The sequence below is a fragment of the Solanum dulcamara genome, chromosome 11 (genome assembly GCF_947179165.1).
Source record: "Solanum dulcamara chromosome 11, daSolDulc1.2, whole genome shotgun sequence".
Taxonomy (NCBI): domain Eukaryota; kingdom Viridiplantae; phylum Streptophyta; class Magnoliopsida; order Solanales; family Solanaceae; genus Solanum; species Solanum dulcamara.
The window spans coordinates 47380235-47393770 of NC_077247.1; the positions used below are offsets into that span (position 1 = coordinate 47380235).

Genomic DNA, 13536 nt, shown 5'->3' on the forward strand with positions numbered 1-13536 from the left:
AGTTGGGTGGTATTCCTTATAATGTGCATCTGCCTCTGCTTTCAAATTTGATGAATACATAATGTTCCTAAGGTCTGATTTGAAGTCCAAATCAAGAAACTAAATATCTAGAATGGTGACAACACAGTAGTTGAGGTTAAATTCCAAGTGTTAACTTAGCTTGAAGATTTTGGGTCTTTCCTATTTATGATGTGAATTCCCAATAAGACTGTTAACTTAGACTCCTTTGCATGTCTCTCTGTAAACTGACTTCTGATTGTTGTTTTATGGGTAATTTCAGTTGCCTTCCTTAAATGTTCCCTTTGTTCTTGCATTGCATATGGATGATTGTTAAAATGTTTTGGGACAGCAGTGCATGTCTTCATAGTCCAATGGATCTAGATTGACGATGTGTAACCCTAGAGCCCGAGTCTTTTATTCTAGATGTATTTTGGAGTGAATTGATTATCCTTGTTTTCCTTGGCACACAGTAGGGTTTCATTACCAGAAAGAGATACATATTTTTTCTATATAAAATAGATGTTTTGCTAGAATATTTAACTACTCAAGCATCTGCAGTGATGCTAATGAAGTTTCTCTCTTTTTCTTTTTCCGTTTAAAGAGGCTTTCATATTCGATATCCTTTGCTGATAACTCGAACTTTTCATTGAGATGTCATTACTCATTAATAGATCTTCCAGTGCGTTACTTTCAGCCATTAAACTAACGGATCTTGGAGAAGTAGAAAAATTATCCCCAACTTTGGGTTCAAAATATGGGGTCTACAAAAAATATCCAATTGTGGGGTTGTAGAGACTAGAGTTAGAAGGACTATAAGGGCAAAACAATATGCTTTCTCCTTTACCATTTGAATATTATGCACACACATTTAGTCATCTTGAATGGCGTATGGTTCGGGTTCTCAAGACAATTAAACAAGCAAACAGATAGGAATAAATGGACCTCAAAACGTCACTTGGAGAGTATGTATCAGTGTGCTTACTGGAGAGAAGCATTCACACTTATCATTAACTAAAGGCACAAGGGCGTAGCGAGCACAGAACAGAGGAAATGACTAATAGAACAAGTACAATAAAAAATGAAATAGAAAGAATTACAAAAGAAAAAAAGAAAGTAACACCATTTATTTATGAATGGAAAACATATGCCTCTTATACATGCACTTCTATAGTTTGTGATTGTTCAGTTTAATGTAAACACAGCCCAGAGATGATAAAACTGTCCCGCCAGTTATTTGACACGGTTTTGAAAGAGTATATCAATATCACCAAAATGAAAGTTGGCAGTTGTTAAAGAAGTGAAAAGTACCCAACTTTGAAATCTTAATGGAGTTCTGAATTTCTGAGATGGTGTATTGCGATACATGAAGAGTGCAAATAAATGGTTCTGAGGTGAAAGTGTGAAACCCATTCATTACCCACCGTAGAACAAGGAAAAGTTATAATAGAAAATTACCAGGGGAACAAGATATATTAATACTAATAATATATTAATACTAATAACACGTAACACCCACCTTAACACACTCTTGATAAGGTGAATCCTTTTTACAAGGAACTGACATTAGATTAGTCCTACCACATGTTAAGCATATTCAACGCAACAATTAATTTATTGAGTGAGATTTGTATATCAAAAAAAGATACCCACAACAGCAAATTTACCCTATAGCACCCACCTTAGTTATGTAAACCCACTTCTATTCTTCGACATTCACCAACTCGTACTCAACCAAGGACAAATTGTTTTCTTCATTGACCACGAAAGCTGCAGGCTCAGCAGCCTCAATACGGCCCCATTTATCAACAGCCAGCCTCATAGATCCCTTAAACATGTCTATCTTCGCATTCCGAATTATGATTGTGGCATCTGGCTTCATCAAGTCAACTGCAAAGAAGTCAAAGATGTCACAACAAAGAAGTGAAGCCTCATCCTGAATCCTTTGAGAAAAAAATATCCCAAGGAGATACAACAATTTCCTAAACATTTGGGTACATTACAATCACAAAAAGTAGCGTGGTGAAAGCATCCTCACCACATTACTTGTCAAAGCTATGACTAAAATTTCTTTTTTCTGGGAGGAAAAATCTGATAATACATACTTGATCATAAAGAAACAAAAACAAAGTTGCACAGAAAAAGCAAAAACTGAAGTTAACACACCCTTTATCCACAAAACCATATTAAACTTAATTCTAGACTTAACATCATGTTAATTTGCCTCAGACAAAATCATCGAAAAATGAACAGCAAATCTAGTCCCACCTTAACGAGCTTCAGGATCAAACAATATTTTATACTGAAGTGCCTGCTGATTCGTGCTTATATCTCTTGGATTACTATGTAAAACACACACAGCCATGAATACCTTACCAAGTAATGTGAACTTCACTCTACAAGACAGGTTAACTAATATTTCAACTTGAACAAGGAACAGAATCGAAAATGTTTTATGTATGGGACATTAGGGTGTGATCTCAGTAGGAGTCTTTTGTAAATCTCCATTTCCTTTATAGGCAAACAGATTAAAACTAGCAGCCTAAACCATGAATATTTTAAACCATTAAATGGTTATCCCATCTAGAAAACACCCAAGTGGTGAGGTTATTTGCAAATTTACACTTGTAAAAGAAGGTAGTGGCTATTTAACAAATTAACTTAATCACATCTCGCCTTTGAAGCTGATACCTACAAATCATCTAATTTCGGTACTTATCTAACTTCTTCCACATTTCTCACTCCCCACATGTGCAGTGAATATCAGGTTGTCAGAATCCCTCTGATTACTCTAAGCTCTCAAAGATCAACTCCTTACTTCCCTCCTTCAACCCTCTCTACTTCTTTCCGACCATCACCACCATAAATCACATTTAAGCAGCCGCATAGACATCACCCAGCCAAATCAGACAATCCAGTAAAGGAACAAAATGTTTATTCCATAAGTGTTCTTGCATCCTTTCTCAATACAAAAGATGAATGCCTTACGGCAAGAGAAAAGGAACACTGGAATGAGTAGGGGCTAAGGTTCATTAGCAAGTGAGGGTAGGCGGAAGGAGGGTTAAAGATTTTCCTTTTGGAAACTAGTCTAAAATGATAGGTATATCTAGACAAGTTCTTTTTTTCTTTTCCTTTTTTTTCGTGGAAAAATGAATTGAAAAAGTAAAACAGAAATGAGATTTCTGAACTGAAATGTTTCTATATCAAACACTGCCTTATAATTCCAAAGTGAAGAGTGTGGAACAGGCAAAAAGTTTTGTTCTTTTGTATGTGGTTCGACAAGCTGACAAAACTAACTGCACTGGAGACACACGCTCATCTAAGAAAGCCATACACCACTCCTTCAACAAAGTGTAAATGCAAATACTATCTTTTTAATATGGTGAAATCCATCACCCGAACTCCCTGCCCATAAGCTATTTCCCACTTTGCTCCCCTGAATACTTGAACTGCAACCTTATAGTTAGAGGTTGGAGGCTTTTAACACTATATTATCCCTCTCTTTTCCAATGCTAATACAGTTCCACTCAACAAACTACGCAAACACAATCTCTTTTTGATTGTTGGAAAGCTAGCACATAAGAATTGCAGGTTCACATTAGCAAAATGATTTAAATTGCAGATTCACATATAACAACGCTAAAAATCACACTTTTAAATCCCCTTAGAACATACATTTAACTGCATCCTAACAACTAGTCTTATTTTCAATCACAATACATTCTCCTCCAACCGAATTGTCAATCACTAAGACCATAATCTACAGACCACATAAAATCAAACAGATCACGGAAATGTCAAATTTTTGGACCGGAAATTGCAATCAAAAGATGATAACATAAATCCGTAGAAGGGAGCAAACCTTGTTCATTACGAGCAGTGAGAAGGATGGATCCAGTTTCATCCCCAACAAGACATTCAGCGATGCGATTGTTCTGTTGGGGTCGTGCTGGAACACGTAACGATGATGGATTCCTAGGTTTCTTACTGAGTACTGTGTTGGCACTCACAATCTTAACAGTAAGATTGTGACCGGTTGTTCCAGGTTTCAACTGATCCACTTTGATGAAAACTGGCTTTCTCATCGCTGGCTTCGCCGCCGTGTTTGCTCCGCCGGAATTAGCCTGTTGTCGGTTGCCAGATCTGCTTGCCATTTTGGATTGAAAATGGTTGAGCAAAATTCTTAATTTTTTGGGGAAGATCGGTTTCTCTAACCCTAACCCTAATTGTGATTTCAGGAATTGAGGAAAATGGAGTAATTTTTGAAATGGATTTCTTGAATGGTTTGCCGTATGTGGCGTTGATGCTACGAATGGGCGACAGCGTTTCGGTCTGCTTATAAGGCAACTGCCCTTTTAGTTCCTTCTAAAGAAAGATACCCTTTTGGTTTTTTAATTGCAATTATTTCATATGTTTCACCATGAACTCTTTTTTAATGCATTATGAGCAAATTTAGTTGGTATAACGTATAAATTAACAAGTGGTCTCAATTTAAACTCCTACTATTTTTATTATATCATACATTGTGAAATTGCATCTATATTTCCAGAAAGTAGAGATAAAGTCTATGTACGTTCTTATCCTCTTTAGACTTCACTTTGTGGAATTTCAATGTGAATTTGTTGTTGTATCAAGTATATAATATGCTAGTTTACGCACAAGATTATTTTTTCTTCATCAAAATACATGAATATAATTTGCCAATTAGTAATTGTAGGACTTAAATGCAATACTGTTTTCTACTCTTACGTGATATGTCATGGAAAAAACTAAAACAAACATATAAAATTGTCCCATTCTCACTTAAGTTTAATATGATGTCTGAATTTACCTCCCATAACTACTTTTTATTAAAGAACTTTTCCGTAATTAGTCCATACAAAAATACAGAATACACTAAGAACATGTTTGAAAAGCCACAACGTAATTGAAATTTGATATAATTGAGTGTAATTATATTTTTTGGTATGTTTGATAGATCAAATAATTACTTGGTAAGAGAGAAATTGGTGTAATTGAAGGAAAGTAATTACACTCTTCAATTCCTAAGGGAGGGTAACGAATTGGTATAATTACATCATATAATTATATGAAACTTTTTAAAATTCTTCTTTTATTTATATTTATATTTTTCATTTTAATTTATTTTTTATTTCTATTATTTTTTAAAAATATATTTTTATTATTCTAATATTTTCTAAATATATATATATATATATATATATATATATATATTTTTATATTTCATTTCATTCTCATTCTCAACCTTTACTTTTTCATTCCATGCAATTTTTCATATTATTTATTTATTATTCTATTTCTTTTTAAAAATAATTTTGTTCGCATTCTAATTTTTAAAATCATATTTATGTACGTTGTGTTAAAATTTGATATAAGAGCATTATGTTAATTTTTTTTATTGAATTTAGGATTTGTGTCATATTTTCAATTTCATTTGTTTTAGTACTTTCACATTGCAAAACATTTATTTTTTAGTTAAACTTAATAGATTATTTTTTTGTCAAATATTTTAATAATTTTATGACATTATATTTATACTATTAACATTTTTTTCAAACATACATTTCATGATGTTCATAAAAATCTTATACTTTTAGTTTGTTTGATTAAATTATTTTTAAAATGTAAATAAATTATTTTTTATAATATTAGTTAAGAACCTATGTTTATTAATTAATATTTAAGTTAATATCATTTATAAAGATCCTTATTTGTCTAATATAGATTTTAAATTTAAAAAATTAACTTTTTTTTTAAAAAAATAATATAACCTTGTAATGTCACTTGTGCAACTAAACAGAACAATTATAATTATATTGGAATTACACTACGGCAAATAAGAACATCATAATTATTAGGTTATGTAATTACTAGACTAAAAATTACTATCCTAATAATTACATTAATTTCAATTAGCAAGCGACTTTCTAATCAGAACCTAAAGGAGTGTGTTAATTTAACATATTATAATTAAGTGAAAGACCCCCTCTTGCATTTTAGGTACTTAACTTCTAGCTGACGTGTTTCACTTAGTTCAGCTCAGTTTAAGAGCATATAAATGCCTTGGCCATACACAATACGATATTTGCAAATACTTAACTTCGGATTTCCTAATAATTTTTTGGATATTTATGGTGTAAGTATTTTTTCATTCTTAATTAATTGTCTCGAGTTTGAATCATGATATAAACTCATCTTTGATAGAGAGTGTTTTATTCTAAATAGACTTTTTAATATAAATATGAATTAATCGAATTCTAAAGCATGTCCTAAACATTAGATAAAAATAAAATAAAATTGGCCATCGTTATTTGAAAATATTGAACTTTATATGGTAGGTATTATAATATTTTGAAAAACAATTTATTTTCTAGTGAATTTATATATAAATGCAATTTAAACATTCAAAATACTCTCTCTATATATATATATGTATTGGGAGAGATGATAATTGACCCAAAAGTCAAGTCATATTGCCATTACAATTAAGAGCCCGTTTGGATTGGCTTTAAGTTGGTTTTGCCAACTTAAAGCCCCTTTTCAGCTTTTAGACGTGTTTGTCTAAGGCTAACTTTAAGCCAGAAAGTTCTTAAAGTCAGTCAAAAATGAAAAGTTAGGATTTCTAACTTTTTTTTTTCCAAGTGCTTAAAGTCATTTTCTTTGACCATGGAAATTACTTTTATATCCCTTATATTTTAACTAAATTTCCAAACTACCCTTTTTATTCTTTTAACCCTAACATTCACATAATTTTTCTCATTTAAGCACTTTTATCCAAACACTCAACTGCTTATTTATAAAAATAACTTTCAGCACTTTAAAGTTCTAAAAGCACTTCATACATAAAAGTTACTTTTTAAGCCCATCCAAACGGGCTCTAAGACTAGACAACCATCTAAGTACTGAAGTAGGTAATACTTTCTACTCAACTTCGCTTCAGGGAAATAATTAATCGAATCAAAAAATTTATTAATAATTTATTAAAAAATTAACTTTTAAACTTTTCACTTACCTGGCTAAATGTTACTCTACCAATTTTAATTTATGTGTTGCCCAATTTTAATTTATGTATTGCTTTTTTTTTATAAAATATATTTTAAACTTTTCACTATCTGACTAAAAGTTATTCTATTGGATCAATTTATAAATATATTTTAAAAGAATATATATTTTTTAAAATTTAATTATTTATTTTATCTTTACTAACAATTTTTTATAACCATATAATATCATGACATAATTAAAATAATAAGCTTTAAAAGTTATATAATCATATACATATATTATGATGTGTTTAAAATTATTAACTTACTTTTCTAATTCTTTTTAAACTTCATATTCACAAAAATATATTTACATTAATTATGATAGGAAAATGTAATATTTCAAAATTATTGAATTCTTTAAATTATAATATAATTTCAAATTGAATAAGCTGAAAAATGAATTTAACTAATTTCAAGTATAATTTAAAAGTTATCCATATTTGTTTCTTGTACATATTTCTTGAGGATTAAAAGCTGTTAGAAAAATAAATTCTTTAATATAAGAATATAACTAAAAATAATTATTATTTTTTCTATCTTATTTTATGTGATATCTTTTGACTTAACACAATATTTAAAGAAAAAAATACTTTTAAAATTCATAATCTAAAACAATCCTTAGATAATTGTGTAACTGAAAATTATTTCATTAACAGTAAAAAAAAAGAATTTTAAATTTAAATTATTTTGAATTATAATAAGGTGACATCCTATTTGAGACAGACTAAAAAAAAAAGTGTCACAATAGGATTGGAAAAAAATATGTTTTCTTTTAAAATTATAAAATAATTTTTATTTTTGATTTTTTTTAAACGTAATAGTTATTTTGAAGCGGAGAAACCAATCTAGTTCGGATAAACAGGGAGCTGCAATAATAACAGGATTCGTCGGTACGTAAGACTCCTGCCACTTGTCATGTCCCCTTCACTTCTCTTACACACAAATATTTACTCTTTTCAACCATAACCAGAATCACTTCCTCCTTAAATACGGAGTAATAATAATAATAATAATTAAAATAAAATTTATGTGAGATATAAACAATGCATCACTAGCAATAGAAAAAAGAAGGAAGTCAAAAGAGTGTTCTCTTTTTTCAACATCCATAGAAAAATAGATTATGGATTAATTTAATTCCATCAATAATATTTTAAAAAATCACATCAATATGAAGGAAAAATAAAATTTCTTTTTTCCCTTTTTTGCTTTTATCCTTCATTTTCAGCTCAAATCCATTTCTCTCCCTCTTTTCTCCTCTTTTCTCTTCTCCATGGATTCCGATTTCTGGACCTCTCGTCTTGCAGCTGCAAAACGTCAGTTAAATTTACAGCAAAACCATTCTTACAATCATCAAACTTCTCAACTGGGTTTGTTTTTTTTCCTCCCTTTGGATCTTCCTTCTTTTTCATTGATCTGTTAAAAAAAAGAGATTTTTTTTTCATCTGTTTATTTAAAAACAATTATTTTTGTATGATTTGGGTTGAAGTAGATAGGTTGAGCATCGATGATTTCGAGGTTGAAGAAGAAGTCCGACCCGATTTTCCATGCCCGTATTGTTATGAGGATTTTGATATTGCCTCTCTTTGTTCGCATCTCGAAGAGGAACATTCTTGCGAGTCCAGAGTTACTGTGAGTTTCTTTCCAAATCATTATATCTAACTAGATGTACCTTTTTTTTTTTCTTATGCTATATCATTTTGTTTATATGTTTGAATTTGTGTATTTGATTTTGGGCAAATACAAATTTGAATATGAAGCTTCTTTCCATTTACCTATAATAAGTCTCTTGTATGTAGAGAAGACATATACAGGGTAAAAATCTATTAAAGGTACAATCTTGGTTGTTTGGTCACTGATTAATGGTACAATAAGCTATAAGAGGATATTTGAACCATTGGTTGGACAGAAGAAAAGTTTTCAGTTTGCTTAAAATACATACCAGATTAACTTTCAATCAAGATAATCTAAGCGGAGATGCTGGCAGGAATTGGTGGTATATTTTTTACTCGGCGCATCATTAACAGAGCTTGAGTTAGACCTTCGCACTCACGACAAAGGAACTGCAAGGTCTTACTTTTCTTGTTGATAGGTCGAAATTTTCATTAGTAAACACCAAGTCTGTCAGAATTTGTACAAGTTGTGTACATGACTAGGCCTAAATTATCCAACGTCATCGACCAAGTTTGATCATTTGTAGGGTAAACATGTTGGTGTAAACTAATGGTTACAGAAAACTACTTAGTAGTTAGTGTTCTCACACTTGTAATAGCTTTGCATGAATATCTTTGGCATAACTTCATTTCTTCAGAGTGGTTAGACCAACATTGTTGCTAAGGCTTAAGAGTAGGTTCTACGGAGTGGTGGTTAGACCAACATCTTTGTATGGTCAGAGTTTTGGCAAGTCAAGAACGCCCACATTCAGAAGATGAATGTAGTGGAGATGTGGATATTCAGATGGATATGTTGACACACTAGGAGAGGCATGATTAGGAATGAAGTTTTACGGGGCAAGGTGGGAGTGGCATCTCTAGAGGACAAGATGAGGAAGCAAGGTTGAGTTGGTTCACGCATGTGAAGAGGAGGTGAGCGGATGCGTCAGTTAGAAAGTGAGAGATTGACTGTAGCAGAAGTTAAGAGGTAGACCGAAAAAGAACTAGGGAGGTGATTAGAATGGACATGGCATAACTTTAGCTTACGAAGGAGATCCTAGATAGGAAGGTATGGAGGTCAAGAATTATGGTAGAAGGTTAGTAGGTAGCTGAGTGTGGTCACTCATTAGGTGGGAGAGGCAAGGGCTAGCCTCGTATACTGTCAGTAATAATCCCGTAGTTTCTTTTTCTTCTTTGTTTTTTGCTATTTGTTGTTCCATTTTGTTTTGTAGCGTGACATTTTGTTGTTGTTTCTTTTTCTTCTTGCAACCCTTTTCCGAATAACTTCACTTTTTGAGCCGATGATCTATTGGAAACAACTTCTCTACCCCACAAAAATAGGGTTAAGGTCTGCATACATCTTATCATCCCTAGGCCCCACTTATAGGATTACATAGAGATGTTGTTTATAACTTCATTTGTTCTCCGGTACACACAAAAGACTTTATTTGACACTGCCATATGCTTTCTGTAGGTTAATGAATATCATCTAGAGACCCTGGGGGTTAGCTCAATTAGCAAAAGTTAGGGAACTTGTGTTAGCTCACAAGTTTTGGTCTATGCCAAGCGAACTAAGTCCAATATTTAAGTGGAGAAGGATAGAGGGCCGCTTCCATCATCCCCAACTTTTGAAGGTTCTAGTTAGGCCAAAGAGTTGGCTCCAGACAAATTTCTCGGTCATAAAAAAATAGTATCATGTAGAGATCCTGCTTTTTCTCCATACACATATATGTTCTTAGCAAAAATAAAGCTTAAAGCTTTTCTTTTTGCATCTACTATACATAAATCCGAATTGATTCTACGTAATCATTGTAATGTCTTCTCAGGCTAAGCATTGCCATCCTTTCTCAAATTTGCATTGTGCGACCATCCAGGTCACACAGCGTTACGAGCATCGATGAATTGCACAAAAAGGGGCCCTTAGCAGTTCGTATTAGTTTGAATATCTTCTTATTCTTATAATTGGAACAAATGCAATCTATCTCCCTTTGCTAGGCATCTTGCAACTCGTTAATAGCACATAGAAAAGCTTGATAAGGCATAATACTTCAACCTCTTGAAGGCACTTTGCCTAATTTGAAATACATGTAGGTGATGCCAGCCGTGTCGGAATTGAGCCAAGGTCAGGATTTAATATCAAATATGTTCAATCCTTTATATCGATATGGTATGTCCAGCATGCTTTTGTAACCTTCACAATTGTCATAGGACCCTTACACTGCTGACGTAATTCTAAAAGTGGATTTAAGGTTTCTGTCTTGCAATAATATTGGGATGACCAAAATTATCCCTGTGATTGTAGCTAAGCAATTTATCAAATAGCCTCTCGGTCTTTGATTTCACATCTCCTATCAGAGGATATTTGAGTTACAGTGTTAAAGTTATTAGTTGGATGTCATTCCCTTCTGTGTAATGCGCTTAAGAAGCACATTTAGAAGAGTAGAACAAGTTGTCTTTCATTTGCACAATTTCGGTTCCTTGAATACCTTTTCTTGAAGTGGAACAGAGAGCATACAAAATGTCCTTTTCTTTGATGTGGAACCATTTCTGTTTGTATCTCTTTCACCTAGTGGCAAAATTGGGATATTCCAACGAGTATGTCATTTTAGAATCAATGTGATAAGGAGTTCCAATTCAGCCTCTTGAAGAGTGTATAAACAGAAAGTAGAGACAAACAAAGAAACTATAATAGAAAAAAGATCCTAGTTTATGGTAATTTCTTCTGTTGCAGGGGATGTGAATGTGTAGGAGCCAAGACATCAGATTATAAGAGTTTTGGCTTCTAGATTACTGTTGAAGTGCATTTCTTGATACGTGGCTGAGGATTACACTAGCCTCCTTTGTCATCTCTAGTGCCTTTCCCGACAAAATGACTGCACCTGAATTCCAAACTAATTGTGGTTGGCTATATAGATCCTTTATAACTGTTCCACTCATTTTGTGCATGCTTCGTTCAATTCTCAATATTTTGTTCTTTTAAAGTTGCTTAATGCCTTATTGACTACTGCCTTTCCAACCTAGCATAATTTCTCTCTTAATCAAGACCGAGTCTTGGATTTTAGTTCACTAAATCATTTTCTTAGTTCTTTAGTCTGCTTAAAGGCTAGATTAATCCTTTTTTCATCTGCTCTAGTACCTGAGGAATATGTCGCTTTCAGTTTTTTTCACTTTCTTTTCTTACCTTTACACTCCATTTGTGGGACTATACTGGATGAGTCGTTGTTGTTTCTGTCTTACCTTTACAAATCAGTCTCTCCAGACGAAAGTGATGGCTTACAGCATATAATGCTTGCAATGTTATTGCTTTTACCATCTAATTGTTCCTCATATCTTATCTTGTAGTGAGTCTAACCTGCTGGATAAACATTTACCTATTCTGTCCGCCTTCCATTGCAGGTCTGTCCCATTTGTTCTCATAAAGTTTCGAGGGACATGCTAAGTCATATTACAGTGCAACATGGACACTTGCTCAGGATATCCTTTTTGATTTATCATTACTTTATAAAGATAACTTCTTGTTGAAATAGTATGCTGCAAATTCTCTCTGTAATAATTTCCTATCCTGGTGAAGTTTCTTTAACTCTGAAACACGTGCAGCGGCGCCGTAGATTACGCAGAGTTGCAATTCCTAGCAGTCAGGCGCTCTCTCTACTAGGTAGAGATCTTCGTGAAGCTCATTTGCAGGTACTTTTAGGTGGCAGTGGACATCGATCAAGCAGTGCAACATCAACCACTGCAGCGGCAGTCAATGACCCCTTCCTCTCATCTCTAGTTTTGAACTACCCCACATTTGAAGCGGAGGAAATTTCAAAATCTGTTTTATCCACTGTTGAGGACTCTACTACAAAGAATGTGACATCACAACATATATGGAAGTTAAGGTAGTGATGCTAGTTATTTGTCTTTGTAATGTAAATCTACTAAATTCTCCCATCCTCTTTAACCCTTATATTTTCAACTAGCTGTAGTTGAGGTTGAAAGAAGGATCCTGACAGGGCAAGCAGTCAAATTACACTTTGTTTTTACTTGTATGCAAGACGAAAACACTAGCTGCCTTTGATGATCCTTGTGGTTGTCGATGCTACATCAAAATCTTAAATGTCGATTTGACAAGGTCTTTTATCTTACTGTCTTCGTTTTCTTGCAGTTTTGACCCTTCACTAAGTGTGGAAGAGCGAGAAAAGAGGATAAGACAGGCTACTGGAAGAGCTGTTTTCGTGCAAGATCTGTTTGCCTCTTCTCTGTTAGCTGACTAATAGGAAGAGTAAGTATTGCACCGCAAGATAATAATTCGAGTTGAAAAGTCAGATAAGGGGCATCTTGGGTGGCGTATACCGGTTCATATTGTTGACAATCCAGTATGCCTAATTTGATGTTTTCTTGATGCAGCATAGTGATGCTTAATCTGGTCCCTAAGAATGATTACTACCTAGTTTGTTTTTCGCTTTAATGATATTGTGATATTGTAATTTGTAATCTAGGCAATGCAGAAAAGTAGTTTGTCATGGCAAGAATGATTTTAATCAGGACAGCAGCACTAGATGTGTACCAGCGTGTTGCACTATTTGTTTTATTTATTTATCCATTAAAGTTTTTCTCCTCCTCACTGTTTTATTCTCTTGTGATACAGGAGAAAAAGAGAGTTTATTTCTCTAATATTTGTTAAACTTGATCCATAATTATTTTCATGGACATCATTAATTATCTGTCATGGTAGATCTAGCTGTCTGTGACCATTAATATCCAAAATTAAATGTGAGAGGATGACAAAGTTAATGCCCTCCTCTACTTTAGATCTTTATTCAGGTTCTCACAGGCAAAGT

General features: G+C 33.0%; 2 protein-coding genes across 3 annotated transcripts; one reads left to right on the forward strand and one right to left on the reverse strand.

Annotated features, from left to right (window-relative positions):
- Positions 1 to 1468: 1468 nt before the first annotated feature.
- On the reverse strand, positions 1469 to 4384 carry LOC129874648 (uncharacterized protein At4g28440-like). Its single transcript, XM_055949969.1, has 2 exons — positions 3860 to 4384; positions 1469 to 1887 (listed from the first exon to the last, which is right to left on the reverse strand). The coding sequence occupies exons 1-2, from the start codon at positions 4149 to 4151 to the stop codon at positions 1700 to 1702; spliced, it is 480 nt and encodes a 159-aa protein (XP_055805944.1). The 5' UTR covers positions 4152 to 4384; the 3' UTR covers positions 1469 to 1699.
- A 3880-nt stretch (positions 4385 to 8264) lies between these two features.
- Positions 8265 to 13319, forward strand: LOC129874141 (protein DEHYDRATION-INDUCED 19-like). Of its 2 annotated transcripts, none has more exons than XM_055949383.1 (5): positions 8265 to 8431; positions 8554 to 8693; positions 12110 to 12187; positions 12305 to 12594; positions 12861 to 13319. In XM_055949383.1, the coding sequence occupies exons 1-5, from the start codon at positions 8335 to 8337 to the stop codon at positions 12967 to 12969; spliced, it is 714 nt and encodes a 237-aa protein (XP_055805358.1). In that variant the 5' UTR covers positions 8265 to 8334; the 3' UTR covers positions 12970 to 13319. The 2 variants fall into 2 exon arrangements, with proteins under 2 accessions (XP_055805358.1, XP_055805357.1); XM_055949382.1 differs by having other exon boundaries at positions 8269 to 8431; positions 8551 to 8693.
- Positions 13320 to 13536: the final 217 nt, after the last annotated feature.